Source organism: Polistes fuscatus, unplaced genomic scaffold (genome assembly GCF_010416935.1).
Source record: "Polistes fuscatus isolate 324 unplaced genomic scaffold, CU_Pfus_HIC Scaffold10, whole genome shotgun sequence".
NCBI lineage: Eukaryota > Metazoa > Arthropoda > Insecta > Hymenoptera > Vespidae > Polistes > Polistes fuscatus.
This window is the reverse complement of record NW_025112998.1, coordinates 1839334-1865284: the sequence shown is the minus strand read 5'-3', so window position 1 is coordinate 1865284 and position 25951 is coordinate 1839334. Positions and strand designations below refer to the sequence as shown.

General features: G+C 27.8%; 7 protein-coding genes across 11 annotated transcripts; 3 read left to right on the top strand and 4 right to left on the bottom strand.

Annotated features, from left to right (window-relative positions):
- The first annotated feature begins 535 nt into the window (after positions 1-535).
- On the top strand, positions 536-4878 carry LOC122523876 (deaminated glutathione amidase-like). 2 transcript variants are annotated; one of them, XM_043645830.1, is made up of 9 exons: positions 536-575; positions 712-948; positions 1035-1248; positions 1326-1401; positions 2720-2858; positions 2976-3131; positions 3255-3461; positions 3612-3734; positions 3827-4878. In XM_043645830.1, the coding sequence occupies exons 2-9, from the start codon at positions 715-717 to the stop codon at positions 3980-3982; spliced, it is 1305 nt and encodes a 434-aa protein (XP_043501765.1). In that variant the 5' UTR covers positions 536-575; positions 712-714; the 3' UTR covers positions 3983-4878. The 2 variants fall into 2 exon arrangements, with proteins under 2 accessions (XP_043501765.1, XP_043501758.1); XM_043645823.1 differs by having other exon boundaries at positions 3522-3734.
- Positions 1740-2415, bottom strand: LOC122523909 (60S ribosomal protein L39). The gene is made up of 3 exons (XM_043645880.1): positions 2323-2415; positions 2100-2203; positions 1740-1875 (listed from the first exon to the last, which is right to left on the bottom strand). The coding sequence occupies exons 1-3, from the start codon at positions 2323-2325 to the stop codon at positions 1827-1829; spliced, it is 156 nt and encodes a 51-aa protein (XP_043501815.1). The 5' UTR covers positions 2326-2415; the 3' UTR covers positions 1740-1826.
- On the bottom strand, positions 4001-5566 carry LOC122523889 (ER membrane protein complex subunit 3). 4 transcript variants are annotated; one of them, XM_043645860.1, is made up of 4 exons: positions 5478-5566; positions 5022-5222; positions 4683-4939; positions 4001-4601 (listed from the first exon to the last, which is right to left on the bottom strand). In XM_043645860.1, the coding sequence occupies exons 2-4, from the start codon at positions 5168-5170 to the stop codon at positions 4231-4233; spliced, it is 777 nt and encodes a 258-aa protein (XP_043501795.1). In that variant the 5' UTR covers positions 5171-5222; positions 5478-5566; the 3' UTR covers positions 4001-4230. The 4 variants fall into 4 exon arrangements, with proteins under 4 accessions (XP_043501795.1, XP_043501786.1, XP_043501805.1 ...); XM_043645851.1 differs by having other exon boundaries at positions 5468-5558; XM_043645870.1 differs by lacking the exon at positions 5478-5566 and adding an exon at positions 5415-5477.
- Positions 5567-5642: 76 nt separating this feature from the next.
- On the top strand, positions 5643-12438 carry LOC122523868 (tyrosine-protein phosphatase 69D-like). The gene is made up of 11 exons (XM_043645810.1): positions 5643-5968; positions 6778-7083; positions 7170-7757; positions 7851-8144; positions 8223-8479; positions 8574-9327; positions 9397-9643; positions 9763-10774; positions 10859-11146; positions 11473-11886; positions 11985-12438. The coding sequence occupies exons 1-11, from the start codon at positions 5878-5880 to the stop codon at positions 12063-12065; spliced, it is 4332 nt and encodes a 1443-aa protein (XP_043501745.1). The 5' UTR covers positions 5643-5877; the 3' UTR covers positions 12066-12438.
- Positions 12439-18928: 6490 nt separating this feature from the next.
- LOC122525933 lies at positions 18929-20117 on the top strand. The gene is made up of 3 exons (XM_043648976.1): positions 18929-19294; positions 19369-19658; positions 19754-20117. Exons 1-3 carry the CDS (start codon positions 18929-18931, stop codon positions 19980-19982), a joined length of 885 nt encoding a protein of 294 aa, XP_043504911.1. The 3' UTR covers positions 19983-20117.
- Positions 20118-20329: 212 nt separating this feature from the next.
- Positions 20330-22549, bottom strand: LOC122525423 (TBC1 domain family member whacked). The gene is made up of 5 exons (XM_043648218.1): positions 22342-22549; positions 21634-21808; positions 20974-21541; positions 20622-20891; positions 20330-20540 (listed from the first exon to the last, which is right to left on the bottom strand). Exons 2-5 carry the CDS (start codon positions 21780-21782, stop codon positions 20427-20429), a joined length of 1101 nt encoding a protein of 366 aa, XP_043504153.1. The 5' UTR covers positions 21783-21808; positions 22342-22549; the 3' UTR covers positions 20330-20426.
- A 416-nt stretch (positions 22550-22965) lies between these two features.
- On the bottom strand, positions 22966-25498 carry LOC122524187 (BRCA1-associated protein). The gene is made up of 6 exons (XM_043646304.1): positions 25169-25498; positions 24722-25025; positions 24423-24612; positions 24020-24338; positions 23479-23903; positions 22966-23361 (listed from the first exon to the last, which is right to left on the bottom strand). The coding sequence occupies exons 1-6, from the start codon at positions 25245-25247 to the stop codon at positions 22978-22980; spliced, it is 1701 nt and encodes a 566-aa protein (XP_043502239.1). The 5' UTR covers positions 25248-25498; the 3' UTR covers positions 22966-22977.
- Positions 25499-25951: the final 453 nt, after the last annotated feature.

Here is a 25951-nt window from a genome sequence, read left to right as displayed (position 1 = left end):
TCTATAAATATGTATTTTCTTCAAAAATTTCATCGAACTTTGTGGGCAAGCTAATATTTAATAAACCAATATTGATCTTTTATTTTGTTTTATTTTTCTCAGTAAAACGACTCTTAGGATACCTTGTATATATTTAATAGATATAACATATAATATACTTGTTAAATATATTTTTACAATAACTACGTTACCACTTATATTGACAAATTCAAATTTGATCAATAGGAATTACGATTTATATAAAAACTTATTAATTATCGTTAAATATATACTCGATAATTTTCTTGTAATTTTTTCTCTACAGATTATATTCATATATCGCGCCTAATGCAGCCATATTGATTGTTAGTTCACTTTCTGATACAGAAATCTCAGATGGCGTTGCATCCACAATCTTTAGAACTCATTTACGGTTCTCAATTACAGTATATAACATAACATTTAAAGTTTTAAATCACTATTAGATTAATAATAACAAAGTATGAATTAAGAAATACTGTATTTATATTATTGCAATCATTGTCATTTTATATAATAACATTTAATTCTGCACAAATACATATATCACATTATACGTAAGTACACAACATTATACAGAAATTAAATGTTCATTTACTTATATAGAAAAAGTATATATATTCATATACATATATTTTATTATGAGAATGATTATTATGAGAATAATTAAATAATGATTATAATTTCACACAGAACATGAATAGTATTCGACACTCTTTACAACGACTGTCATTAAATAATAAGCCCTTTTTGAATGAACTTATTGGAACATTACGAAGGTCTATAGTATCATCGGCTAAACTTTACTCAAATAATGAAGTGTCAGATGAAGAAAATTACCAGAATGACGATGAGAAAAAGTATAGTTGGTTAGACTATAATAAAAAGTTTTTTCCCATCCAATCACCAGATGAAGAAAGAAGACCGGCAGTACATAATTTTGTTTACATATAATATAACATAATCATATTATCATGTATGATTTATATTTTTGTATCGATCCATTTTTATTTCAGTACGTATGCCATATGAAGGCAAATATAAAATACAGTCCAAAAAAAATGTGGTACATTGCTAGTTTTGTTAGAGGAATGACCGTAGATGAAGCTATTAAACAATTAAGTTTTATGCATAAGAAAGGTGCAATTGTCGTTAAAGAAACTATTTTAGAAGCGCAGGAGTTAGCCGTACATAAACATAATGTTGAATTTAAAAGTAATTTATGGGTTGGTAAGTAAACTACAATTTTATAAATATTCTATCATTTGCACCAAACTTTATTTACAAGTTGTATTATTATATTCCAGCTGAATCTTTTAGTACTAAAGGTGTTGTGATTAAGGGAATAAGACGTCATGCTCGAGCTCGAATCGGAGAAATAAGGTACATGTATGTTCATTACTTTGTACGCTTAGAGGAAGGAAAGCCACCTAAAAATTATTATTTACCTGCTCCTCAAACTGGCGAACAACAAATAGAGAATTGGTTGAAACAAATGCGAATGCGCAAAATATATAATTCTTTGTAATTATATTCTTTATTTGTGTAAATAAATTAAAATATTATATGATCTAGTATGTGAACCACTAAATAATTTAGGCCAAAGGTATTACTTATAATATTTATTAAAATAAGTAAAAAATGATTCGATACATATCATGAAATTACACAACATTATGAAAATTATTATTGAGATTGGGTATTAAGAAAAGATATTTATATCAAGATAAATTAAAGAATTTTATTTGAGATATCAGAAAATCATTTAAGTCAATGGAATTGATAACACTGCAAGTTTTAAGACTAAATTACAGCTTCAACTTAGTTCTTCTCCAGTGACGACGCTTAGCATTGTACCTGGAATTTTTAGAAATAATTATTGTCTTTAATAGATAATAAAATCAATTATTTTATATTTTTATCATTTTACAAATTGTTACTACTAGATTAAATTCATAACCAAGAAATATATCAATGAAATTACTTTACAATTTTCATCATAATAGTGAAAAATTATATCTAAAAATGATATATGATAGCAATGAAAAATATTAAAATAATGCTAATAACAATCAACTTACCGGATGGTATTTCCAGTACGCATTCTAACCCATTGAGGAATGGGTCGGTTTTGTTTCAACTTTTTGGCAAGCTTTCGCTTAATAATAAATGTTTTATGAGCCGACTGAAACACATAAAATAATTTATTAGATATTATAGTATCACTTTGTATATCTCAATATCAAATTATATTAACGATGCAAATATATTTAATAGATTTCGAGAGTATCAAAAAATCCTTACCATCTCTGATGTAGTGCTGTAACAAAGTGAACAAGTTTTTCATCTATCGTGCATGCACTAAGCAATACCACTATAGAATATTCCTAGCTAGATGGCGTTTATATAGCATTCTTATTTGTCCAGTTTCGAACTTCTGGTTTAACATTCGTATAGATATAAAATGGTATAAAACAGTATGTATTCGAGTTACGATTAATCATGAATCTATTACGTGTTATGTTTATGTATGTAACTTTTAGATTAAATGAAGTAGACTGATCATTTTAAATATAATATATTTAAATGTATTCTAATTTTGTTATTGTACATTGCCATGTTTTAACTTTCTCATATCTAATGATTAATAATTTAGATAAATTTTTTTCTAAAATCTAACTTTATAAAATATTTTTATTAGGAAAGAAACAAGAAGATTAATCTCTACGATGACAAACAAATTAGTTGCTATTTGTCAAATGAGATCTATAAATGATAAAGAAAAAAATTTAGAAATAGTTGCCAAGTTAGTTAATGAAGCTAAGCAAAGAAATGCTTGTGTAAGAAAACTAATGATTATTTATTTAAAAATTAATATACGATAGTTAATAAATAATATTTAAAAATTTCCTTTTTATACATTATTATTATTATTATTATTATTATTATTATTATAGATAGCATTCTTGCCAGAGGCATGCGATTATATGGGTGAAAGCAGAAAAGAAATAATTGAATTAGCAGAACCTTTAAATGGTCCAACAGTTACTCGTTACAAGGAAATTGCAGCCCAAAATAATATTTGGTTATCATTAGGTGGCATTCATGAGGCAGTAATACATAATTAATTTTTTAATATTTTTATTTATTAATAATATCTCAATAGTTTGAAATTTTATCATTACTTAGCATTCATTAAATTATTCAGCTTATAATTAGTATTAAATTACTTTCAGTTACCTGACAATGAAGAAAAGATTTGTAATACACATATTTTAATTGACAACGAAGGCAATTTAGTATCTAAATATCGCAAAATACATTTATTCGATATGGATAATAAGGATACAGGTGTTCGCTTAATGGAATCAGATTATGTTGTGAAAGGAGATAAGATAGTACCACCTGTTTGTACACCAGCTGGTTACTTGGCTTTAAGCATTGTATCCTTTTTAATTTTTTCTGTATTAGATATAGATAATATTTCTTAACTAAATGATTAGTGTTATGACATGCGTTTCGCTGAACAATCTCTACTTCTAAGAAATATGGGAGCACAAATTCTAACTTTTCCTTCAGCATTCACGTATCAGACTGGTGCTGCACATTGGGAAGTAATATTACGTGCAAGAGCCATAGAAACACAATGTTATGTTATTGCTGCAGCACAAACAGGTGCTCATAATAAGAAACGTACAAGTTGGGGACACTCTATGGTATGGTTTTATATTTTTAAATAAATGATTTCAATTGGTATTAAAGTTATCAATTGTTTATAAGTATGTTACATCTATGTATTTTGCTATAGATTATTGATCCATGGGGAACAGTTCTGGCACAATGCGCTGAGAAAATAGGCATAGCTATAGCAGAAATAGATTTAGATTTATTAGCTAAAATTCGAAAAAATATGCCATGCGAACAACATCGTCGGACAGATTTATATCCATCAATGAAATGTTAAGAATTGTTATCTTTGTAATTACTTTAGTATTTAAAATTATTTATTTAAGTTTTAGGTAGATATTTGTACAGGATGAAATAGAATTTACTACAATATTTTTAAATTAATATAAATTATTTATACTATATTTATTGTGTGATATATATATATAAATCATTAATTTAATGTTTTTAGAAATATGTTGAAATTTCCAAGAATTTCATAAGATTATACTATTATCTTTAGGAAAATGTTGGCTAGTAGAATATTTAAGATTTACTTTGATGATATATACTATCACTTGTATCTGGTCTACTATGAGGTCCTGTAAGATCTGAATCTACCCCTTGTAGTGCCCAATTGTGTTCACATATTTCTAAAGCTTCCCATTCAGATTTAAAAGCTGCTTTTGGATCTGATGGCATTGACATTGCTGCACCCGACACTTGATCTTGTAAAAGTCTAGATGTATCCGCAGCATTATTTTCACCAAGTACAAGAGTATAAATAGAACGCAATCCAAATACATTCAAAAAGTACCATGATGCAGAAGATACCCATGCAGCATCTAAAGTGACTAATTCTATGCCTCGTTGTAACATTGGTTTAAATCTTAACGTTAAAGGAAATGGAACTTTAGCTGAAAAAGAATAATTAGTAATGTTAGAAAAAATTTCATACTTTTATCAAGTTACATTAGTAATTAGCTTTATAAGCTTACTTGTAACAAATCCAGAAAACATCCAGTTAATCCAGCCACCTATAAGGACCATTGGCAAAACATTTGTTAAATTTCCTTTCAACATATCTGTTACCATGTTAGGATCAGTCATTGGATTTTGTGATACAGGTGCACGCTTTTGTGTTTTAAAGTATCCTGTTTCTTCGTTATTAAAGAAATGTCGTCTCATTATAAATGCAAACTTTGGAATATACTGACCATTTTCTCTAAGAAGTCTAGACCGTATCATCACTTGACTGGAGATAGAAAAAGAAATGAAGTACCATTAATATATCAAAGAATTACCAAATAATTATCGAAGATTTAAATCAAGCTTACCTGTCTTGCACCTGATGAACTTCCACTTTTTTCTGTGAAGCCAGTAATATAGAAACATAATGTCGAATAATTCCAACTAAAAATGTGATAACAACTATAGGTAGAAATACCCATCCACGAATATTAGAATCCAAAAGAAGTTCGGCCATTGCGAAGCAAAACCTTTTCAACGAGTATTATTAGAAAACTAATATATTTTCCCTATATAATAGAAACATACAAAAGTAATCCTTCAGTTATCAGTTTTGACAAAGTGATGATTTTAACTATGACAATATATGAAAGTTTTTATCTCATGGTTTCAAAATATTGCCTTACGTATAAGTTTACTGATGAAATTAATATAGAATATCTACGCATACGTTTTCAACTACAATATCGCGAAGCACTTACGAATTACATTAAGAAATCACGAAAAAGAAGGTAATGCATAAAATGATACATACGATTATCTACCTTACCAACCGATAAAACTGTACAGTTATAAAAGCAGATTCCTCTAGAGTGCACTGTATGCATAGTAATGCGCGTTCAAAGTAGAGGAGTTTATATAGTTGCACGTAGTGGCTCTGTAGAAAAGTCTGCCTGCGTTATGTTCCATAATAATATGATTCAGTTTCACTAAGCACTGTTACAAAATATAAAGTGGATAAGGAATATCTGAAATGTGCGTTAACGCACATAAGTGCGCAGTGTAGAATGTTAGAGTGAAGTTTAAATAGTAATAAATGCGAAGAGGTGATACCATAGAAAGGAGACATGGGTTTCTGAGAGGGATTTGGATTGCGCATGAAGACGTTAGAAAGTGGTAAAAGGGCCAGAAGATATAACGCTTACACCCGGCTGTCACGACGCCATGTTTCTTCTAAACGATCTGCCGATGTTGAAAACTTCTTTATTAATTCTTTGCTGTCTTGTTATCGTTTCTGCTGGCCTCGATGACGGGGGTATGTATATATATATGTATATATATATTATATATCCTCTTTAAAATAATAAGAAGGCGTAACATGTATCATTATGGGCGTTAAATAATGTCCCACTATTTTCTCTAACACACACCACTAGTGTTTTACTATATATTTATTATACAAATTAATCGACAATTGACATAATATGTTATTCTTTCTACGTGCATTCTTATTTCCTCTAAACACTATAATTATACAACAAAAATGTCTTTATATTTATCTCATTCTCGATTAGAAAAATTAATCATTGATCTTTATATATATAGATCAATTATATTTATATTAATTTGGATATAATTAGTTTGTTTTCACGGATTTAATGCTACTCGTATACTTATACAATCAATTGTATATGAAATCTAGGATTACTAAACTATTTTTTATCTTTTTTCTTTTTTCTTTTTTTTTTTCTTTTTTCTTTTTCTTGACAGTTTAGTTAGGATACAAAAATGAAATTTATTTATTATTTATATAAAATAAGTGTATATATTTTATTTTTTCTACGTAATATTTTTTGATTTAAATAGAAGAGAATTATAATATTAGAAGTTCTTTATAAGTTATATATATTGAAGGAAAGAGTATAAATAGAGAAAATGGATATATCATACGCATATATATATGCATTAGTATTGCATCTACAAATTTAATATAGATTTTTTAGTATTGTCAGTATTATTCACATTAACAATATTTATATATAATTATAACGTTTGGAATAAGCTTAGAGTTTATTGGTAAACAATAAACAAGAATTCATTTGAAATAAAATATTTTATTCTTAGACACAGAGAAGACAGAAAATATTTGGCAAAATAATGAAAAAACTGCTACATTAGAAATAACAATATCTCAAGATATAGATGGAATTGAAGCAGACAGTACACCTTCTTTAACATGTAAACTTAATGTGCCTGGCCAAGTCTGGTGGACTGCCAAGGGGAACAATCTTACAACAATAAAAGATTTTGAAAATGCCGGACGATTTGATATTAAGAAAGCAAGTAGAAATGATACCGGTGATTACAAGTGTATGGCTCGTACTACTGAAGGAGAACTTCTTGAAAAAGAGATTCATATTAGGGTGATAGGTATAATTATTTGCATATTGATAAATAATCAATTATGCTATTTTATCTAGAATATATGAATCATCAACTGTGTTTATATATTTTAGAACCTGGCAGAATAATATCGGATGAAGATGTTAGGACTAAAGTATTAGAATCAGCTAATTTGACGTGCCATGTATTTGGCTATCCACTCTCAAATTTTAGTTGGTTTAAAGGAAACGATACTAAAACTAATGAACATTTGAAAAATCACTCGACTGTTACACATGTAAATGAAACCTATGTAATAATGACGTTAGATTTTAAAGATCTATCTCGCAAAGATAATGGTACATACGTTTGTCAAGCTGAAGATAACAAGGGCACAATAAGTGCCTATAAAAATCTTTTTGTAATCGATGTACCAAAAGTTAGCATTGATTTTATAAAAGCTGTTGGCGCTGGTAGTATCTTCTTAAATTGGACAGTAGATGATGGTAATGAACCAATTCAACAATATCTAATTAGATATATGAAAAATGGAACAGATAGATTTCTATATTATAAAGAACAAATTGGTGGAGGTGTCTCGAGTTATGTTTTGAAAGATTTTGAAAATGGAACGGCATATAAAATTGGAATTAGCGCTAATAATGCTCTTGGTTCATCTCATATACAATTTTATCCGCAATGGGTCACTACATTAGAAAAAGGTATTTAAACAAAGCATAACATCTAGCTATTATTATAAGATCCTAATATATAATAATAATAATTACAAATTACATATAAAATTTACTTTATAGATCCAGTGTTTATACCAAAAGTTTCTGTTAATGGAGTTACTGAAAATTCTATTACTATAGCATGGACTGTACCACCACCACATCTGAAAGAACATGTACACTTTTACAATTTAATGGCAACACACGGAGATCAAAAACGACAAGCTGTTTATCCAGCACAGCAGTTTACTATATATGCATTTGTAGATCTTGATCCAGCTACTAATTACATATTTAAAATTGCTGCTTGCAGTGAATATACAAAACAGTGTGGTAATTGGAGTACTGAGGTGAATGGCACAACATTAGATGGAGGTATTAATAAATAAAATTCAATATTTTATTCATTATGGATTTGCGAATTTGAATGAATTAAAATATTCTTCATTACAGTGGCTAGTCCTCCACAAGAATTGGTAGTTACGTGTCAATATGATAACATAAGTAGTTCCAGTTCTATTTATATTACTTGGTTACCACCAAAAAAACCAAATGGTTTCATAACTCGATATAATCTAAATTTAACGGGGATAGCAAAATTTAAAAATGATATGGGCCGATTAGATATTGAAAATTGGAATTTATTTAGGAGTATTTCCAACAAAAACAATTTTAGATATGGTCAAATACCATCAAACACAAACTATACGGTATTTTTCAATTTTGTATATGATAAAATTGTGAATCACATATATTATATAATTTCACGAATAATTATAATAAAATGAGCTATTTTTTTAAAAGGTATACGTACATGGTGTGACTAGGTCTCGTTCCCCAGGAAAAGATTCAATTGGTAATTGCACTACTCCAGTTACTATCCCTGACAGAGACAGTTTAAATATGAGAACATGGAGAAAAATTGAAAATCAGGGTAGACAGTTATTTAAATTGTATTTACCTCGTATTTCTGAGAGAAATGGACCAATATGTTGTTACAGAATATTCTTAGTGAGATTAGCACCACAAACATCTGTTTCTGATTTACCACCACCTGAAGAAATAAATGTATACTCCTATAGTTATGCCCATAGTTCTCCAACAGGCGGTGCATATGCCGCAGAAGCATTTGACAGTGATCAATTAATATCTGAAATCTTCCTCGGCGATGGAGTATCTTTTAATGGCAGTGTTCAATGTAATCGATGTATTGGCCTTCGAACTAAAGGACTACCATCTGTATTACATTTTGTTCCTGAAACTGAATCTCCGACACCAGCAATTAATGGAACAACTACAACTGTTTCCAGTACAGTACCAACAACAACTTCTATTAATCCTAAAACTAAATTAACTACTATTGAACAAAAAGTAGAAACAACAACTCCGAATATAATTATCAAGGATAATACAGAATCTACAATGCGTAGAAAAAGAGAAGATTCATTAAATTCTAAAACAATTTTTAATGACAAATCTTTAGACTCATCGTTGCCTTCTATAAATGATGGTTTTTTGGATGAAAGATCGAATTATACCGGTTTCATAGAGGTCATTGGTTGGTATACATTTTTTGGCTTACAGTTAATGTTAATGGCATCTTATTTTCAATCACATTTCTTTGTAGTTTTCAGTAGTAGTGAGGATCGATTTCTACCTGCTTACAGTGGTTATTTTAATCCTCTTTATGGAGGAATAGATCTACGAAGTATAACAGCTGATGAAGTAACTATGCTTGAAATAATATTGCAAATTTCTATTGTTTTAATATTGATCGTTATGATCCCGCTTATTGCACTTTGCATATTACATAGATATACTAAACGTGCACAGCAAAGGGGAGAAGAAATTATAACTTTAAGAAATAGTTTCAGGTGGGTAAATAACAATTTTTGTAATTATTTTAATCAATTATTAAATATTTTTTATTACTGATAAAATTATTAAATTATTTTTATAATTATATAGAATTTATTTTAAATATTTATTATAGGCATCTTTGTCGAAGTCTTCGCGGGAGGCATCAGCTTGTGGCTGCAAGCCCACCTGATATGCCACCAATTCCAAAAAATGAATTGTTGCAAGTATATCTTCAGCGTCACAGAGATTCTGATTATGGCTTTCAACATGAATTTGAATTATTGCCTGATAGATTTACAGATCGTACTACGCGTGCTTCTGAAGCTAGAGAAAATTTATATAAAAATCGTTATCCAGATATTAAATGTTATGATCAAACTAGAGTACGACTTGCACAAATAGATGGTATTTGCGGATCAGATTATATTAATGCAAATTTCGTTCTTGGTTATAAAGAACGTAAAAAATTCATATGTGCACAAGGTCCTATGGAAAATACAGTGTGCGATTATTGGAGAATGATTTGGGAACAACATTTAGAATTAATTCTTATGTTAACTAATTTGGAGGAATATTCTAAAACAAAGTGTGCAAAATATTGGCCCGACAAGGGTGAAACGAAAAATTTTGGGGATATAACGGTTGAACACATTCAGGAGAGAGCATATTCTGATTATGTTGTACGTGAATTAAAAATGACACGTCTTGGAGAACGTGATGCCCGTACTATAGTACAATATCATTTCCTTGTATGGAAAGATTTTATGGCACCAGAACATCCTCATGCAATATTAAGATTTATTAAAAGAGTAAATGAAGCATATTCCTTGGAAAAAGGACCAATATTGGTACACTGTAGTGCAGGTGTTGGTAGAACAGGAACGTTAGTCGCCTTAGATTCTTTATTACAACAATTAACAGAAGAGGGTCAAGTATCTATTTTTAATACAGTATGTGATTTAAGACATCAACGAAACTTTTTGGTGCAATCTTTGAAACAGTATATCTTTATTTATCGTGCACTAATGGAAATGGCACAATACGGTGATACAGAAATTCCAGCATCCCAATTAAAAGCAACTGTTACACGATTAAGACAGAGAGATAATGGTAAAGAAAAATGTCGAATGGAAGAGGAATATGATGTAAATAAAAGAAATTTATTTTTTAAGATAAAAGGTATTATTCTTATAATGGTATTGATCAATTTTTATTTTTTATCTTTACAGAAAATTAGTTCTTTATTAGAAGATAGAAAATCTTTCTCTGTTGGAGGAGGTGATGAAAACAGAGCAAAGAATAGAAGTGAATTAGTAATACCATATGACAGAAATCGTGTAATACTTACACCTGTCCCAGGCAGAGAACATTCAACATATATAAATGCTTCATTTATTGAAGGTTACGATAATTTTGAATCATTTGTTATCACACAAGATCCATTGGAAACTACTATAGCTGATTTTTGGAGGATGATTTCAGAACAATGTATATCTACAATAGTAATGTTATCTGACGTAAGTAACTGTATTTATAAATTCTAATTAATGATATGACCATTCTTTATTTCTTTTCTCCTTTGTAAACAATCTACTATATACATTTAGAATATTGCGTAAATTATCATTACGTACGCAATAAAATGAATTTGACTATTACATAAAGTTAAAGTTGGGTGATAAATGGAATTACAGTGACTCCAACTTATAAGATAATTAATACATCTTATAGATATATTATAAGAATAATGTATTTTCTTGAGATAAAATATTATAGTTTAAAAGTGAAGAAAATAGAATGAATACATGAAAGTAAAGCATTTATATAAATTGCATTATTATAGTTGAATGAAGGACCACGAAAATGTCCACGATATTGGCCTGATGATGAAACTACTTATGATCATATAAAAGTACGATACATTCAAAGCGAAAGCTGTCCTTATTACACCCGAAGAGAGTTCTGTGTATGTAATACAAAGACAGATGAAATCGTAGTCGTAACACAATATCAGTATCATGGATGGCCCACAGTGGAGGGCGAAGTACCTGAAGTAACACGAGGTCTAATTGAACTTGTAAATCAAACAGAATCAAGTGGCTCGTTAGTAGTACATTGCAGTTATGGTTCGGATAGAAGTTCGATGTTTGTGGCATTGAGCATATTAGTGCAACAATTACAAACTGAGAAACGTGTAGATATTTTTACAACAACAAAGAAACTCCGTTCTCAACGGCATGGCATGATCAGTACTTTTGTAAGAGTCACAGACTTTTAAATAATTATTATTATTCGCTAATTAAATATGTATAAAACTACTAAGTAATTTATTATATAAAATAATATTTGTTTCAGGCTCAATATGAACTCTTATATCGTGCTATTGTAAATTATTCAGATCTTCACAATCTTGCTGATGGAGAATCAGTCTCATAATATCAACAAGTGTAAGTTGGAACAAGTTATAGCACTTCACTTATCATGTTTGTTGACAGGATACGCAAGTTATTTGCAAGCTTTTTGCGAACAAGAGTGCTTGAAGGTTTGTAAGTGTTGAGATTAACATATATTCAACCAACCAAAGAACATCAGCAGAAATATTAATGAACAAACATAATATAATATTGAACATAAAATTGTGCATAAGATGATTCAAGTTCCATAAATATGGACATGAAAAAATTTTGCATATTATATTCTCAATTTAGCTACTAGAGAAATTTTGCACACACTATCTTTTAACGAATGGCCAATATTGTATATTCCTAAACAAGTAAGATAATATTAAATGCACAACTGAAACACGGGCTATCAGTGATATTGATCAATGGTTGGTTATTAATATAAAACTATCATATATTCATGATCATCTGTAGCATTATGTTCATATTAACCACATTATCACTAAACTGTTCTAAGGAACTAAATTTTATAAAATGAAAATAAGGATCTTGTTGTCATTTCTCCTTAAGTAATATTGCAAAGTGTAAAGTATTCATTTAATGCCATAATAAATAAATAATATGTGAAGGTATATATTTACCACCGATGAAAAAATGCAAGATATATAGTAACGAAGTATTAGAACAGTTTTTTTCTTTTCTTTTCTTATACTTCTTGTACTTTTTTGTTATGTTTTATTGTAAGATTAGTTAAAATATAACATTTCATGTAATTTCATATTCATGAGAAAATCAATGACATGACTAATGGCGCCATAAAATCTTTTCACACAAGGAAATGATATTCTACTTTAGTACAAGCGTCTTGTTCTCAAAGGCATGTCATTTTTAGAATTAGAATACGCTCTTTCATGAATGTGTTCAATTGTTATATCTAAACTTCCTGACTCTATTTAAATCGGATATAAATTATTATACTAGTAGCAAGGATACGTGAGAGCAATTACATTAATAACATTAAAACAGAATTTTTTTATAACAATAAGTTCAACATTACCAAGAATAAAATAATAATTGGTAGTAGACTGATATTTTCAAATTAGACATTTTCATAACATAAATATTCATCATAAATTAATTTTTATTATCATTTTCACATATTACTATATTTATTGTATTTTTGTTTCAAAGTTTGATGTGTTTCATACATATATACATACATAACGTGTATATATATACCAAGATCCAATTAAAAGAAAAAGAAAAGAAAATAAAAAAAGAAAAATTATATGTATTAAGAAAGATTTTATAATGAGAGTCAGCAGGAGTATTAATGAAAAAATGAAGTGCTTATAAAAATGCGAAGAAATACTTGAAAAGGAAAAGCTAATTAGTATGTTTATATGTATTATTTTTCGCTAACTTTAATGCTTTATGTTATTAATGCGTTATTTGGTCAGAAAAAGAGTATGTTTAAAGAAAAAGATCTATGATTTATTACCACATTTAGTATTATCATATAATTGTACACACATACATAGATACACACAAATGTGAATATGTTTATCTCTGGTAACATATATATCATACATATATGCGTAATGGTACGTGCGACTCACATGCACTTTTTTCTAAAGAAAGACTGATACTTTTATTCATCCCGAAAATACGCGATTAAAGTATATGCATACGTAGTTCGTATGATATTTACAACGTTGTGTATTCTAATATGCGAAGGATGAGTTTTTTTACGCTTCATACATCAGAAATTAGGAATGTCTATCTATGTATTACACGATACCTTTACCATTTATCAGTGTGTATTCATCAATGCACTGTTTAAAGGTAAATTAAACAAGGTTGATATAAATAAGAAAAGAAAGAAAAATTTAAGCGTGAGTATGGTGAAAAAAAAAAATAAAGAAAAAATATTTTTTATTTGTTGGCACGTTCGTTCATTTCTAGTCAAATTTAGCACCAAGACGTGCGCAGCTAAATCATGCTTTTACGGCAGGAGACAATCACATTTAATTAAATTTTTCTTATCACGTTTATATATTTATATATATATATATAAATATATATATATATATATATATATATAATATCAGCAAAGCTTATTTGTTTCTTTCCTTTTCATATTAACTTTCATTCCATTTTTATAACAAATAAATATTTTCATTATAGCGAGTTAATTATAATGACCGATTTTATACTGATAATTTGTTAGTTTACATTTCTTTGAATTATTTTTTATCACTTTTAGCGTCTTTGTAAGTCTTTGTTTTATTTTTTTTGTTTTTTTTCTGGTCTCTTTTAAATCCAATTTTTAATATAATTTCGAAAGGTCGATTATTGAAAATGATTCAAAAATTCGTTAACACGAGTGCACAAGCTCACATACGTTGTTAACGAATTAAAAAACCAAACCTATGTAAATGATAAGTATTCCTGTTCACGTATATCTGTATTTATATTGTTACCGTCATTTATCGTTGTTGCTATCGTATCAATGAATGGGTGTGATAATGGCTAGTTTCAACAGTTCGAATATATCTATTGTAAACGAGTGAGATAAATTTGAACAGAGGAATCGTTTTTACATGTTAGATACGAAATGTAAATTCTCGAAGAAAAGATCGATACTCGTGTTGTAAAAAAAGAAAAAGAAGAAAGAAAGAAAGAAAGAAAAAGAAGTCAACGATAAAAAAAAAATATCTTTAAACCGATATACTGTATAAAGCTACAAAAAGAAAAGAAAAAAAGGAAAAGGAACAAAGAATATTATCAACCAATTAATTTTATGATTTCATTCATTGTCATATTCGATTTAATTCCGTTTAATTTTAGATTCTTGAAAACTTCGACGTATAATCACGCATTTCACTATAAACATCTTCTCATCACTATCTTTTTCTTTTTACGTTTATATTTTAGTAATTGGCACGTTACAATTGGCAGCTTATATCGTGCACAAAACAAAATATACACATATATATATATAATCGTAAATATTTCACGTTTATTTATCGATCACATTGAACATTGAATATAGATCTAATATCTTTTAATTAAAACAATATACTCTAACTTTTGTTTAAGATCATTGCCGATGAAAGCTTGATAGTAAAGCGTTTTTAATTAATATCAAATAGATAGTAATTTGCTTATTATTGTATTCTTCTTTTCATATTTTTTAAATAGTTATGTGAGTGTGCAAGTAATTGCAGAATATAATACTAAAAAAGGGTGCAACGTGAGTGATGAAAGAGCGTGCCGTGTATGTGTGATGTCTGTTGTATGTAAGAAGCAATTCATAAGAATTCGAAACAATGTGAGAAAGATAAAAAAAAAAGGAGACGGCGGTTTAGTATATCGTAAAAAAAATAACAAATCACAATTTTCTAATTAACAATAAGCGTCTACCCACGTGAAAAAAAAGAAAAAGAACGTTTTCATACAATAATTGCCCTTAATTGCTCGTAATTTGTGATAATGGTATGACACACAACTTAAAAAAAAGAAAAAGAAAGATATATCATTATAATTTCCTATATTAACATATTAATTAGCTAATTAATTGTTTTATTAACACATATACACACAATAATGTTCATATTATAAGTTCTCAATATTAATGAATCCAATAGGTGCTAGCATTATTAAAAGTAATAAATTCATTAATTAGTTAATACTCTCGGTGACTTCGTAATGATTAATATAATTGAATTAAATGCATATATATATTGTAGTTATAAATGTAATTAAAATATTTTAATGACGTAATCTATAACGAACGAAAGGGGAAAACGAATTTCCACATTAAGCCGTGCTTTAATTAACCGCTATAACTTTTTATGTACGTTTTCCAATAATGTGAGAGACGATTTCAGGTGCATACAAGTACACACATTATATAACATTCCTGTGATATTTCATACGAATAATGAGTTTAAAAAAAGAAAAAAAAGAAAAGGAAGATTAAAAAGTAAAAAGAAACAAGAGAAAGAATTATTGAGAAAATTATCGATCTTTTTAATATTACGCGCGCGAATATGATATATACTTTCCATTTATTTTATAAGTACTCAGCAAATATTTTTCCAATGAACATTTTTGTATAATAAAACAAAACTATTTCGTCGCTAATATTAACGTGATATTTCGATATTTCATCGATACGATCGTTATCACAATTAATAAATTATTTTTTCGGCATATTCGTTTTAACGATTAAAACAAATTCGAACAATTTCTCATAATAATTTTACTATAATGAAAAAATATCTTGGAACAACGTTAATTAAAAGAAAATTAATAATAATAATAATAATAATAATATTAATATTAATACTAATAATACTAATAACAATAATAATAATAATAAGAGTAATGAAAAAACATGATCTTTTTTTAAAACAATTGTTCGTTTTCAGTCATTTTCTGCTAAGTATTCTATTTAATATTATTAAAGAGTTTGAAATATTTCTCTTATCAAAATGACGGGCCAGAAAGAAAAAATACACCGATAATAATATATTATCCATTAAAAATCCGTTAATAATACACAAGGATCGTCATTCGTGTTAGAAAAAAAAAAAAAAAGATATAACATTCCTAAAGTTGGATCTTATTTTTGCCTATCATTGGGGGGGCCTATTACTGCCGTCTCCGTGTGCGTTAACTAACAACCATGAGTTATATTGTTTGTAAAGTAACTCCTTAAGATATAATAATAAATTTAACAAGATAATAATTATAATATTATAATTAATATTAATAATAATAATTATTATTATTATATAAATATTACGTATCGCATTAATATCGTATTCGTGTATAATGAAGGATTAAGATTAATTGCGTATAATATTAGATTTTGTATGATATTCAACCTAACAAGAAACAAAAAAAAAAGCATAGTTTATACCACGAATAGAGATCTGTATCTATAAATTAAATGTAACAATATTGACGATCGTACGCCTATCGATGAACAATGTATGTACGTGAAGGAACAGGACTAAATATTGACCCTGATCATCGAATCACTTTTTTGTATGAAAAGATTGTAAAACAATATCGTACACTTGATGTAAAAGAAAATACACAACAGTACAGTAACGAGTATCTATATTTCTCTTGATAATTTCTCTTGTGAGAATCAAATGAAAAGAGGTAGTAGGAGAAATTATTTACAAAAAAAACTTTATGTATAATTATTCGATTCCTCGCAGTTTTTGTAATTAATATTTTTTAAATCTTTCCTGTAAAAAATTAGGATAACTATAGTGAAGCTTTATTTGTCTGTGTTAAGAATGATGACCCTCTATCACCTACTATCGGTTGATTCATGATTTTTGGGACATCCTGTATAAATTTTAACGATCGAACTATTTTCTATAATACCCTCTGTTCTAACTCATAAAAATTATACTTCTTTAATAAATAATGACGACGACGACAGAGGTAACAGACACGAAGGCTGTCATCTAACTTCTAACGGCTCCTATAAGTAATTGCCATTCACTGAACCGTAATTCCGGGAACGCTTGTTTATTCCTCCATTTCAGCATTACGGAATACGTTGGAAACAGTTTACTTCATAATGTAACTGCTACAGAATAATTCTTCTATATAAAATCATTCCTTTCTTTATCTTTTTTCGTCATTTCTCATTTTCATTATGATAAGCATTACTATATTCATATGTATATGTATATACATATATACATATATATATATATATAATAAATATAACAAAATAAAGTGAAAATATATATATATATATATATAATATATATATGAGTTTTCAACTTCAATAATTATTTCAATTATTTATTTAAATAATAGAAATAATTCAGCTTTTTTATTATAAAATTTTGATCATATACTTAATTATTAATTTCTCGAGATCAAAAGAGAATTCAAATTTATGAAAATGTACTTATTGGAAGTAGTTCAAACGACGATCTAAATTTTGCGTTATAATTATTTAATATTTATGAAAATGAAAATTATCGTCAAAAATGTTTTAAAATTAAATTCGTGTTATTAAAAAATTCATTCAAAAAAAAAAAGGATAAAAAAATTGTGCCTTCTAGAAACTGGCGATCATTAATCCGTAATAATAGTCATTTTCCAGTCAAAAATGATCACGTACGAATGGTAACACTTACTGAAATTAAAAAAATCTCAGTTACAGTTACACTATTGGATGATATATCTTAAATAGCACTTCGAAATATACTTATTTCGATTAACAACTTGCATATCTACAAATATATTTGTACAAAATAAAAATATGAAATAGTTTGTACATGTATTTCATGAAAGATAATTTGTTTTTTTGCTATTGGTTCCGTTATCACAAACCCTTCATTATTTCTTTTTAACGTAACACATGTAACTATATATATATATATATATATATACATAGATCTATATAACTAGTAGAAAAATATACATCATTATCGTCATCACACATGCGTTTGACTTACCAGGTAGAAGCTAACTTTCATATTACCATTGAAATACTTGAATTTACAGGTGGAGAATGTATAAGTCAAAGAAAACAGCAATTCACTTTAGTCTAGTCTTAGCTGTATCTTGACAAACATGTTATACGCGTCTAATAAGTGATCGTATAGGTATATATATATATAATGGAAATAAATTATAAACAAGTTTTACATGATTTAATATTTTTATTTCGATAAAAAAAGAAAGAACTGGATTACCAAAGAAAAAAAGTATACAAGAATTTTGATATTCCATCGTCGTCTTTGACCGATTTTAAGTTATCAGTGATTATGTGTGTAATATCTTTTCTTTTTTTTTTTTATCGTTGCGAGTTTGTTCCATTTGATAACATAAAATAGCAAGAAATTATACGAAATGAGACATATTATATTAAAATTGTTATGTCTTATTATTATATCGTTTTTAATCGATGCCAATGGAAGAATATTAACAACAACTGAATCAAGTGCTGATTATCTTCAAAAAGTTATGCTGGAACTTAAACAATTTAATTCACCTACTACACCAAATACTTACGTTGAATCTACTGAATATTTACAATCTAATAAATTTCAGCGATATAATCAGAATCAAAATTACTCGATTCAAAATCAAATTTCACAAACGCAACAATACGATCAAATATTTCGTAAAGACAATTTTCGAAATTCGAAAATATCGTCTAATGAAAAAATGGATTTACAGCATTCTGGAACGAATAATATACAGCAATATTACGAGGTAATTTTATTTTTAAAAATTTTGCGCGTTAAAATAAACAAACGACGATCAAATTTTCAACCAATCGTTACCAGGTTCGCTCCCCTACTCTTGTTAGTGCGGGAAATTTGAAAAATACTGGATTATTTGGAATTACACGTGCGGAACTCACAGAGATCTATAAAAATGCATTAAACAAAGGACCATTGATCAGTGTGTCGTCTTCATCAAATGTTCTTTCCTCTGATAAAAGACCTCAAATCATAGAAACTCATCTTGAATTACCAGTTAGGCAACCGGCGTATCATCATTACTATTTTTTTCCATTAAAATCAATTGAAAACGAACTGAACAAAAATGACGAACAACACTTTATGGCAGTACAGTATTCCCTTATTTTTATTGTCAACAAAAAATTTTATTTTTTTATAATAATTATAGGTACAAAAGGTAGCTCATATAATTATCTATTTTGCAGAGCACACATAATATCGATAATGTTGCAGAAGGTGCATCTCAAAAACAGTTAAGCAATCCACTATTTATAGCTGTTAGTACATTCGTCAGTATGGCTATTTTATTTATGATGGGAATTCTATTTTTACCAAAACTTCATCAATATGGCATTTTTTCAACAAGAGAAATTCAAGACGATTTTCTACACTTAACTAATATTGTTATGGGTGCCGTTGATAAATTTGTAGACTGAAATTTATTAGCGTTTAGCAGAATATTTAAATTAAAAAATGCAACATTGTTACACTATATGACATTATTGCATATCATTTAAAAATACATTTTTTTGGATTTATTTTTACACGTTATTATATTATTACTATCAATAAAATAGTATATATATATAGAAATATAATATTAATGCATGCTACAACATCTTGTATATATATATATATATTGTGCTTTCTTACAGTAAACTATAATATAATAAAAACAAGGGTAACTAAATACACTCTATCTGTTCAGGAATGTATATGTCTGTGCGATAATTAAAGTAAAGGTTTCTTCTAAATTATTTATATACTTATTGCACAATGTAGGTACTCTTGTAAACATTACGTGTTTAATTGTACATTTTTTTACAGTATAAAAAGAATTAGGAAGGCACGCTTTGGGATCCAAACTTATTCTTTGCTTCTCAACCATTTCCATTGGCATTAGAGAGGGATGCTTGATCTTTATTTTTTCTTTTAAGAATCTGTCTTTGATGCTCGTATTCAAAATCTTCTTCGCTTAAATTTAGCCTTTGAATCTGTCATGTTAGAAATTTATTTATATAGTCAATATTTATGGAAATATAGTTTCACTTTAATGATAAGAAAAGTTATTTTACCTGATATACTAAAGCTTCCTCTTCTACTATGTGCTGCGGAGGATTTCTTAAAACTTGGAGAGTTTCATATGTTGTTGGACATTGTTTTGTAAGTGATGATCTACCCAAACATCCTTTAAGTAATACCAATCCTACTTTGAAAATAATTTTCACTCCTTCGCAAAGAAACATATCCCAAACACGTAAAATGCTTTCCCATGGTAAAGTTCGAGTATAAACGCAAAGAAACCATTCGGTCATGTATAAAATAGGTTCCATCTTCTGTTTTTTCTAAAATAATAAAAATTAAATAAAATAATTATTATGCTTTTAAAAATTGTAATGTTTCTAATAATATACTCTTCAAACTAACAAGATGTTTATAAGCAACAGGTGAAACTCTTTTCAGAAGTGCGAAGAGTATATCACCATCTCGTATTAATGTTTCCATTCCTTGACTGTAATAACCAACAAGATACTTGTCACATATAGCAACAAGACACCAAAATGCTTGTACCGCTGGCATATGCATCAACAAAAATGCTGCAATAGGTGCTTGAGCTTGACAATAACCAACTTTTGCATTCAAAATGGAATATGCTTTCAATACTTGAAAGAGCTCTTGTTGTCCAGGTGCATTTTCAACAAACATTTCATGATGAGGAAATTGTCGATGCAAATCTTTTTTAATATCTTCAATATACTTTGGATCACCATTTCTCTTAATTAATTCTTGATATAAATTAGGGTTTTCATTCATTAATAATTGTCCTCCGCATAGATTAAGCCATGCTCTGAGTCTTACAGAAGGCGGTATTCCTTTCCTACATCTTTCTCTAACTTTTCGATAATTAGTAGTCATGAAAAGACTCCAATTATTTAACATTCTTATCCATTTTCTCTCTCTTCTCAATATAACATCAGGCGGTATAGTTACTTTTCTGAAACATTTATAACATTCATTTAAACATATAGGTATAAATCAATTAAAATGCTTGCGTACCCCATATTATTTTTTAGTTTACAATATTACCTTTCAGGACTATACTGCGAACCTCCAAGAAAACCATGACGATCTGGAACAGTTGAAATTACTGAACCGCATTGATAAATACTGCTAGCTTCTGATTCTGTTTCTCCATTCAATTCTTCTTCCACAACTTGTGCTACTGATTCAGCCATAGCATTTTTTATATCTCTTTAATATTCTTAATATAAATAATCAAATTATGATTGCAATAAATATATTACTATATATTACAGTTTTCTAAAATTGTTAATACAAATATATTAGTCATATGTGATAGTAATGATATTACTAATTATAAAAATATTTACCATGATTTGGAGTAAAATTTAATAATAATTAATAATTCATAAAATTATATTCTAAACTAAAAAAATAAGAGAAAGAAAAAAATAAAAAATAAAATCTAAATTTTATTTTTATAATACCTGTGTGACAGTGTACTCACTTTGACATTTAAATAGGATAACAGTACATAACCAATATGTTTTTCTCAGAATAGATATATATATATATATATATATATACATATATATATATATATATGTACACTTTATATAAAGATACAAAAAAAAAATAACTATATTTTATACATTAGAAAAATTTAACATAAATTATAAGATGTGCGCTTCTTTATAATGCCCATATTAGAAAAACTGTAAAAAGTAAACAATATATTATATGTGACACATCCCACACAAATATATCACATACCGTATTATGATATCCAAAGGTGAAGATTCAAATTACACACTTTAAATATATCAAGGAATAAGACTTTTCTGATCATCAATTTTATAATAATGAAATAAAAATGTATCTAATAGACACATCTTAAGTTGATTTATCCACCCCAAATTTGTAATCACAGCTTTATATGCACACTATGTCATATTCTGATAACTCTTTGCAAAAAGAACGTGCAACCAATGAGAAAGCAACGATAGTTGTTAGCATCTTACGTACGAATTTCATTGGTTAAACTTCAATGAAATACATTACCAATATTATAATGCGTACTTCGAAATATTTCTTCAATTAATTTATCATATATGCACATACACATATATATGTATTATGCATTCAAATAAGAATTAAAAACTTATTATGGTATTAGAGTATTTGCTTAATTAACATTATGTCATCTTTTACAAACGACGAAAAAGTTAATAAATTTATTGTGTTTATGGAGTACAATAAATATTTTCAAAATTCAGTTTAATTAAATTATTATTTTATTTAATAGCTTAAATTTAAATGTAATTTATAAACATAATATAATTTAATCACATCTGCGCTTTTATTATGATAATGAATAATGTTATAATGTTTTTTATCCGTAATAATATTTTAATGCCTTTTATGATTTTTCGAAGAACGAGAACCTTTCGGTTTACTACCACTAGAACTTGGTGCAATAACTATTTGTCCAGCAGCTATCTCATCTCTATTAGCAGAATTTTCAATTTGTTTTTGAGCTTCAAAAAAGAACATAAAATCTCGTACTTGTTCTTGCAATTCTTTTACTTCAGATTCTTTAGTAGTTTTTAATTCTGACAGTTCTTCTTGTAATTCTTTGTATTTTGTTTGCCATGCTACCTGATTAGATTGAAGAGATGATCTTAATTCCCTTTCCTCTTTTAATTCCAATTGAACTTGTGCTAATTTATTCGTAGTATTTTGTAGACGTTTTTCTAAAGATTGTTTTTCTCGATTGAGTAATGTAAACTGGTTCTAAAATATATCGATTACGATGTTTAAGTAATAAGAACACATGTAAGTGTTATTTATGTAATAACAGTAATTATGTTTAATATAAGTAAATTTTGGTAAGATCATTTTATGTAATACCTTAAACTTAGTGTTTTCTTCCATTAATTGACCTAATTTATCTCTTAATTCTGTAGTCTCCGATGAAGAACGTTGTTCCAACCGATTAAACTTATCTTCAAAATATTGCCGCTGTGTTTCAAGCTGAGATGTCAATAAATATGTAAATTCTAACTGAACTGAATCAACTTTCTCCTCCATAGCAGCGCCTTCACTTTTGGTTGTTGCTTGTCCACCCTCCACCATCTTGCCATCTTTATCTTGTAATAAACGGTGAACAAAATTATCACCAACATAATCCCATACACGATTGTTGCCTAATTGCATTGCGTAACAATGATGAGTATCACGATAATGTTCAAATGCATGTCCCTGATGATAACGAGAACATCCAATGTGACCACAAATTAAACAAATCCATAAGGCTTCATTGCTTGTTCCTGCAGCTGCATAAAAGCATATAATAATAGTATATAGTTCAGTAACTATAAACACATGTAATAAATAATAGAAAATGTAACTTCTTTTTACATGATTTTAAATATACTCGATGAATACATACCACATTCCATGCAGTGACTATCTGCAAGCGGTTCTGGTGTTTGAGCGTAACGACATATTGGGCATGATGTATCACCCCACTTTACAAGGCAACTTGAATGAAATGTATGATTACATAATATAGTTAATATACCATCCACGCTTTCGTCCATTCTTTCTAAACAAACAGAACATGATGGCAATTCTGTATGACCTGTTAAAGGCATACCATTATCTCCTACTTCAACTTTTGACACAAACACCAGATGACATACCACATCAGGTTCCAAAGAATTGTAAGGTGCACCATTAAAAGTTTCATAAAATTCACTAGCAGCACTCTAAATATATATGTAAAAAAATTAATTATTTTTGTTTAACTAATAAAAATCTTTTAAATTTAATTACAATATAATATTGTTTACCGAAGAACGAAATGTAATTAAAGCCATATATTGATTCGGATTTCCATCCCGTAAAATTCTGACATGCTGAATGTCTTGATGGCAAGCTGCTGTGAACGTTAAAAGATCATGACAAGTCATTGTTGCCGGAACTGACAGCATACATATGGTATGACTACGATCCGCTGCATTATGCATTTCAGTCAATTCACTAAAAAGAAAAGCAGGCAGAAAAATATATTTTCCATATAGATAAATTAACAAAAATACATCATTTAGTTAAAAATAGTTTTCTCTTCAAATTGGTACATGTTACTCACTCTTCTTTAAAAAGATGTAATATTCCTTTAGTAACTTCCACGAAAGGATTTCCAGAAATAAAATTGATTTGATCAGATTGAGAACAAGCTGTAGCTCCAATTATTTCTGCACCTTCAGAAGTTGATACTGAAGTACATGTTGTAAATGAAGTATCTTCAGAGTTGGTTCTTGGTAATAAATGAGGTTTGCTTGATCCTTGAGAAGATAAAAAGGGAGATGGCCCTTCTGCAGTGCACGAGTAGTTCTCTAAAGTAATATCTCTTGCTTCTCTACGTCCTCTCATTTTTCTAGCAGCCATTATACCTATTAATCAATAAAAAAGAAATGAAAATACATATGAATACTTAAATGTATTAGAAATTATTTGCTTAAATAGTTATAAATGAAAGAATCATAATAAAAGTACACACAAATAAGAATACATAATTAAATCCATCTAAACTTACTTATTGTTTCTTCTTGACTTGGATTAACAATTTCAATGCGAATAACGCAAAGCGAAACCAAGACGATTTGAGAACTCATTACACATATCCAAAATTATTGCTTACATCTGTTGATAAATATTATCCATTCTCCATTATTTGTCAAATTGGAAAACATTAAACATAACCTATATAAAAAAAATCCCTAATGCAAATCTTGGCTCAGATTAAAAATTGAACATTAACGTGCATATCAGTTACATTCAAAAGTTGCTAACATAATTTGTTTATACTCAACTGAAGTTGACTCAAAATAACAAGTTAAACACTTCGTAGTTTAATGTTTTGTTGTAATATGTTTTGGCGGCATATTTAAAATAGTAATCTGCGTTTAATAAAATGTAATAAATTAATTAATAATAATAAATTATATTTTTAAAGTATATTTAAAAAATTAAAGAAACTATTAAAAAACTAAAGAAAAAATCAAGAAATTTGATTCTTAACGTTAACTTAAATTATTTAACATATGTGTATCGATTTCAGTATACAATTCCATGTAATTTTCTAATTAAAATTGAATTATAAATTTAATCTTTAGATATCTAATCTTTAGATATTGTTAGTAAATTGTATAAGTTTAATAACTAAAATTTCATAATTATTTTATTTTATTTGAAATTTAAACAACAGTAGTTGCATTTTGATTGGTTTTTATAAACTTGTACCGATCTTGCAATTTTAAGTATTCCTTAAAGTTATTACAAAAAATAGTTAGATTCAAATTTATTGTTATTATAAATA

Bases quoted from the DNA above. Each gene is read 5' to 3' on its own strand.
- LOC122523876 (XM_043645823.1), top strand. From the start codon at position 715: ATGAATAGTATTCGACACTCTTTACAACGACTGTCATTAAATAATAAG. The intron at 949-1,034 runs GTACATAATTTT...TTTTTATTTCAG, and splicing joins ATGAAGAAAGAAGACCGGCA to TACGTATGCCATATGAAGGC. The intron at 3,735-3,826 runs GTATGGTTTTAT...ATTTTGCTATAG, and splicing joins CAAGTTGGGGACACTCTATG to ATTATTGATCCATGGGGAAC.
- LOC122523909 (XM_043645880.1), bottom strand. The intron at 1,876-2,099 runs GTAAGTTGATTG...TAAAAATTCCAG, and splicing joins CGTACTGGAAATACCATCCG to GTACAATGCTAAGCGTCGTC.
- LOC122523889 (XM_043645860.1), bottom strand. From the start codon at position 5,170: ATGGCCGAACTTCTTTTGGATTCTAATATTCGTGGATGGGTATTTCTA. The intron at 4,940-5,021 runs GTAAGCTTGATT...TTCTATCTCCAG, and splicing joins GTTCATCAGGTGCAAGACAG to TCAAGTGATGATACGGTCTA. The intron at 4,602-4,682 runs GTAAGCTTATAA...ATTCTTTTTCAG, and splicing joins GTTTTCTGGATTTGTTACAA to CTAAAGTTCCATTTCCTTTA.
- LOC122523868 (XM_043645810.1), top strand. From the start codon at position 5,878: ATGTTTCTTCTAAACGATCTGCCGATGTTGAAAACTTCTTTATTAATT. The intron at 7,758-7,850 runs GTATTTAAACAA...TTTACTTTATAG, and splicing joins GGTCACTACATTAGAAAAAG to ATCCAGTGTTTATACCAAAA. The intron at 9,328-9,396 runs GTTGGTATACAT...ATTTCTTTGTAG, and splicing joins CGGTTTCATAGAGGTCATTG to TTTTCAGTAGTAGTGAGGAT.
- LOC122525933 (XM_043648976.1), top strand. From the start codon at position 18,929: ATGAGACATATTATATTAAAATTGTTATGTCTTATTATTATATCGTTT. The intron at 19,295-19,368 runs GTAATTTTATTT...AATCGTTACCAG, and splicing joins ATATACAGCAATATTACGAG to GTTCGCTCCCCTACTCTTGT. The intron at 19,659-19,753 runs GTATTCCCTTAT...TATTTTGCAGAG, and splicing joins CAACACTTTATGGCAGTACA to CACACATAATATCGATAATG.
- LOC122525423 (XM_043648218.1), bottom strand. From the start codon at position 21,782: ATGGCTGAATCAGTAGCACAAGTTGTGGAAGAAGAATTGAATGGAGAA. The intron at 21,542-21,633 runs GTAATATTGTAA...TAAATGTTTCAG, and splicing joins TCGCAGTATAGTCCTGAAAG to AAAAGTAACTATACCGCCTG. The intron at 20,541-20,621 runs GTAAAATAACTT...CTAACATGACAG, and splicing joins AGGAAGCTTTAGTATATCAG to ATTCAAAGGCTAAATTTAAG.
- LOC122524187 (XM_043646304.1), bottom strand. From the start codon at position 25,247: ATGAGTTCTCAAATCGTCTTGGTTTCGCTTTGCGTTATTCGCATTGAA. The intron at 24,339-24,422 runs GTAAACAATATT...ATATATATTTAG, and splicing joins TAATTACATTTCGTTCTTCG to AGTGCTGCTAGTGAATTTTA. The intron at 23,362-23,478 runs GTATTACATAAA...GATATATTTTAG, and splicing joins AAGAAAACACTAAGTTTAAG to AACCAGTTTACATTACTCAA.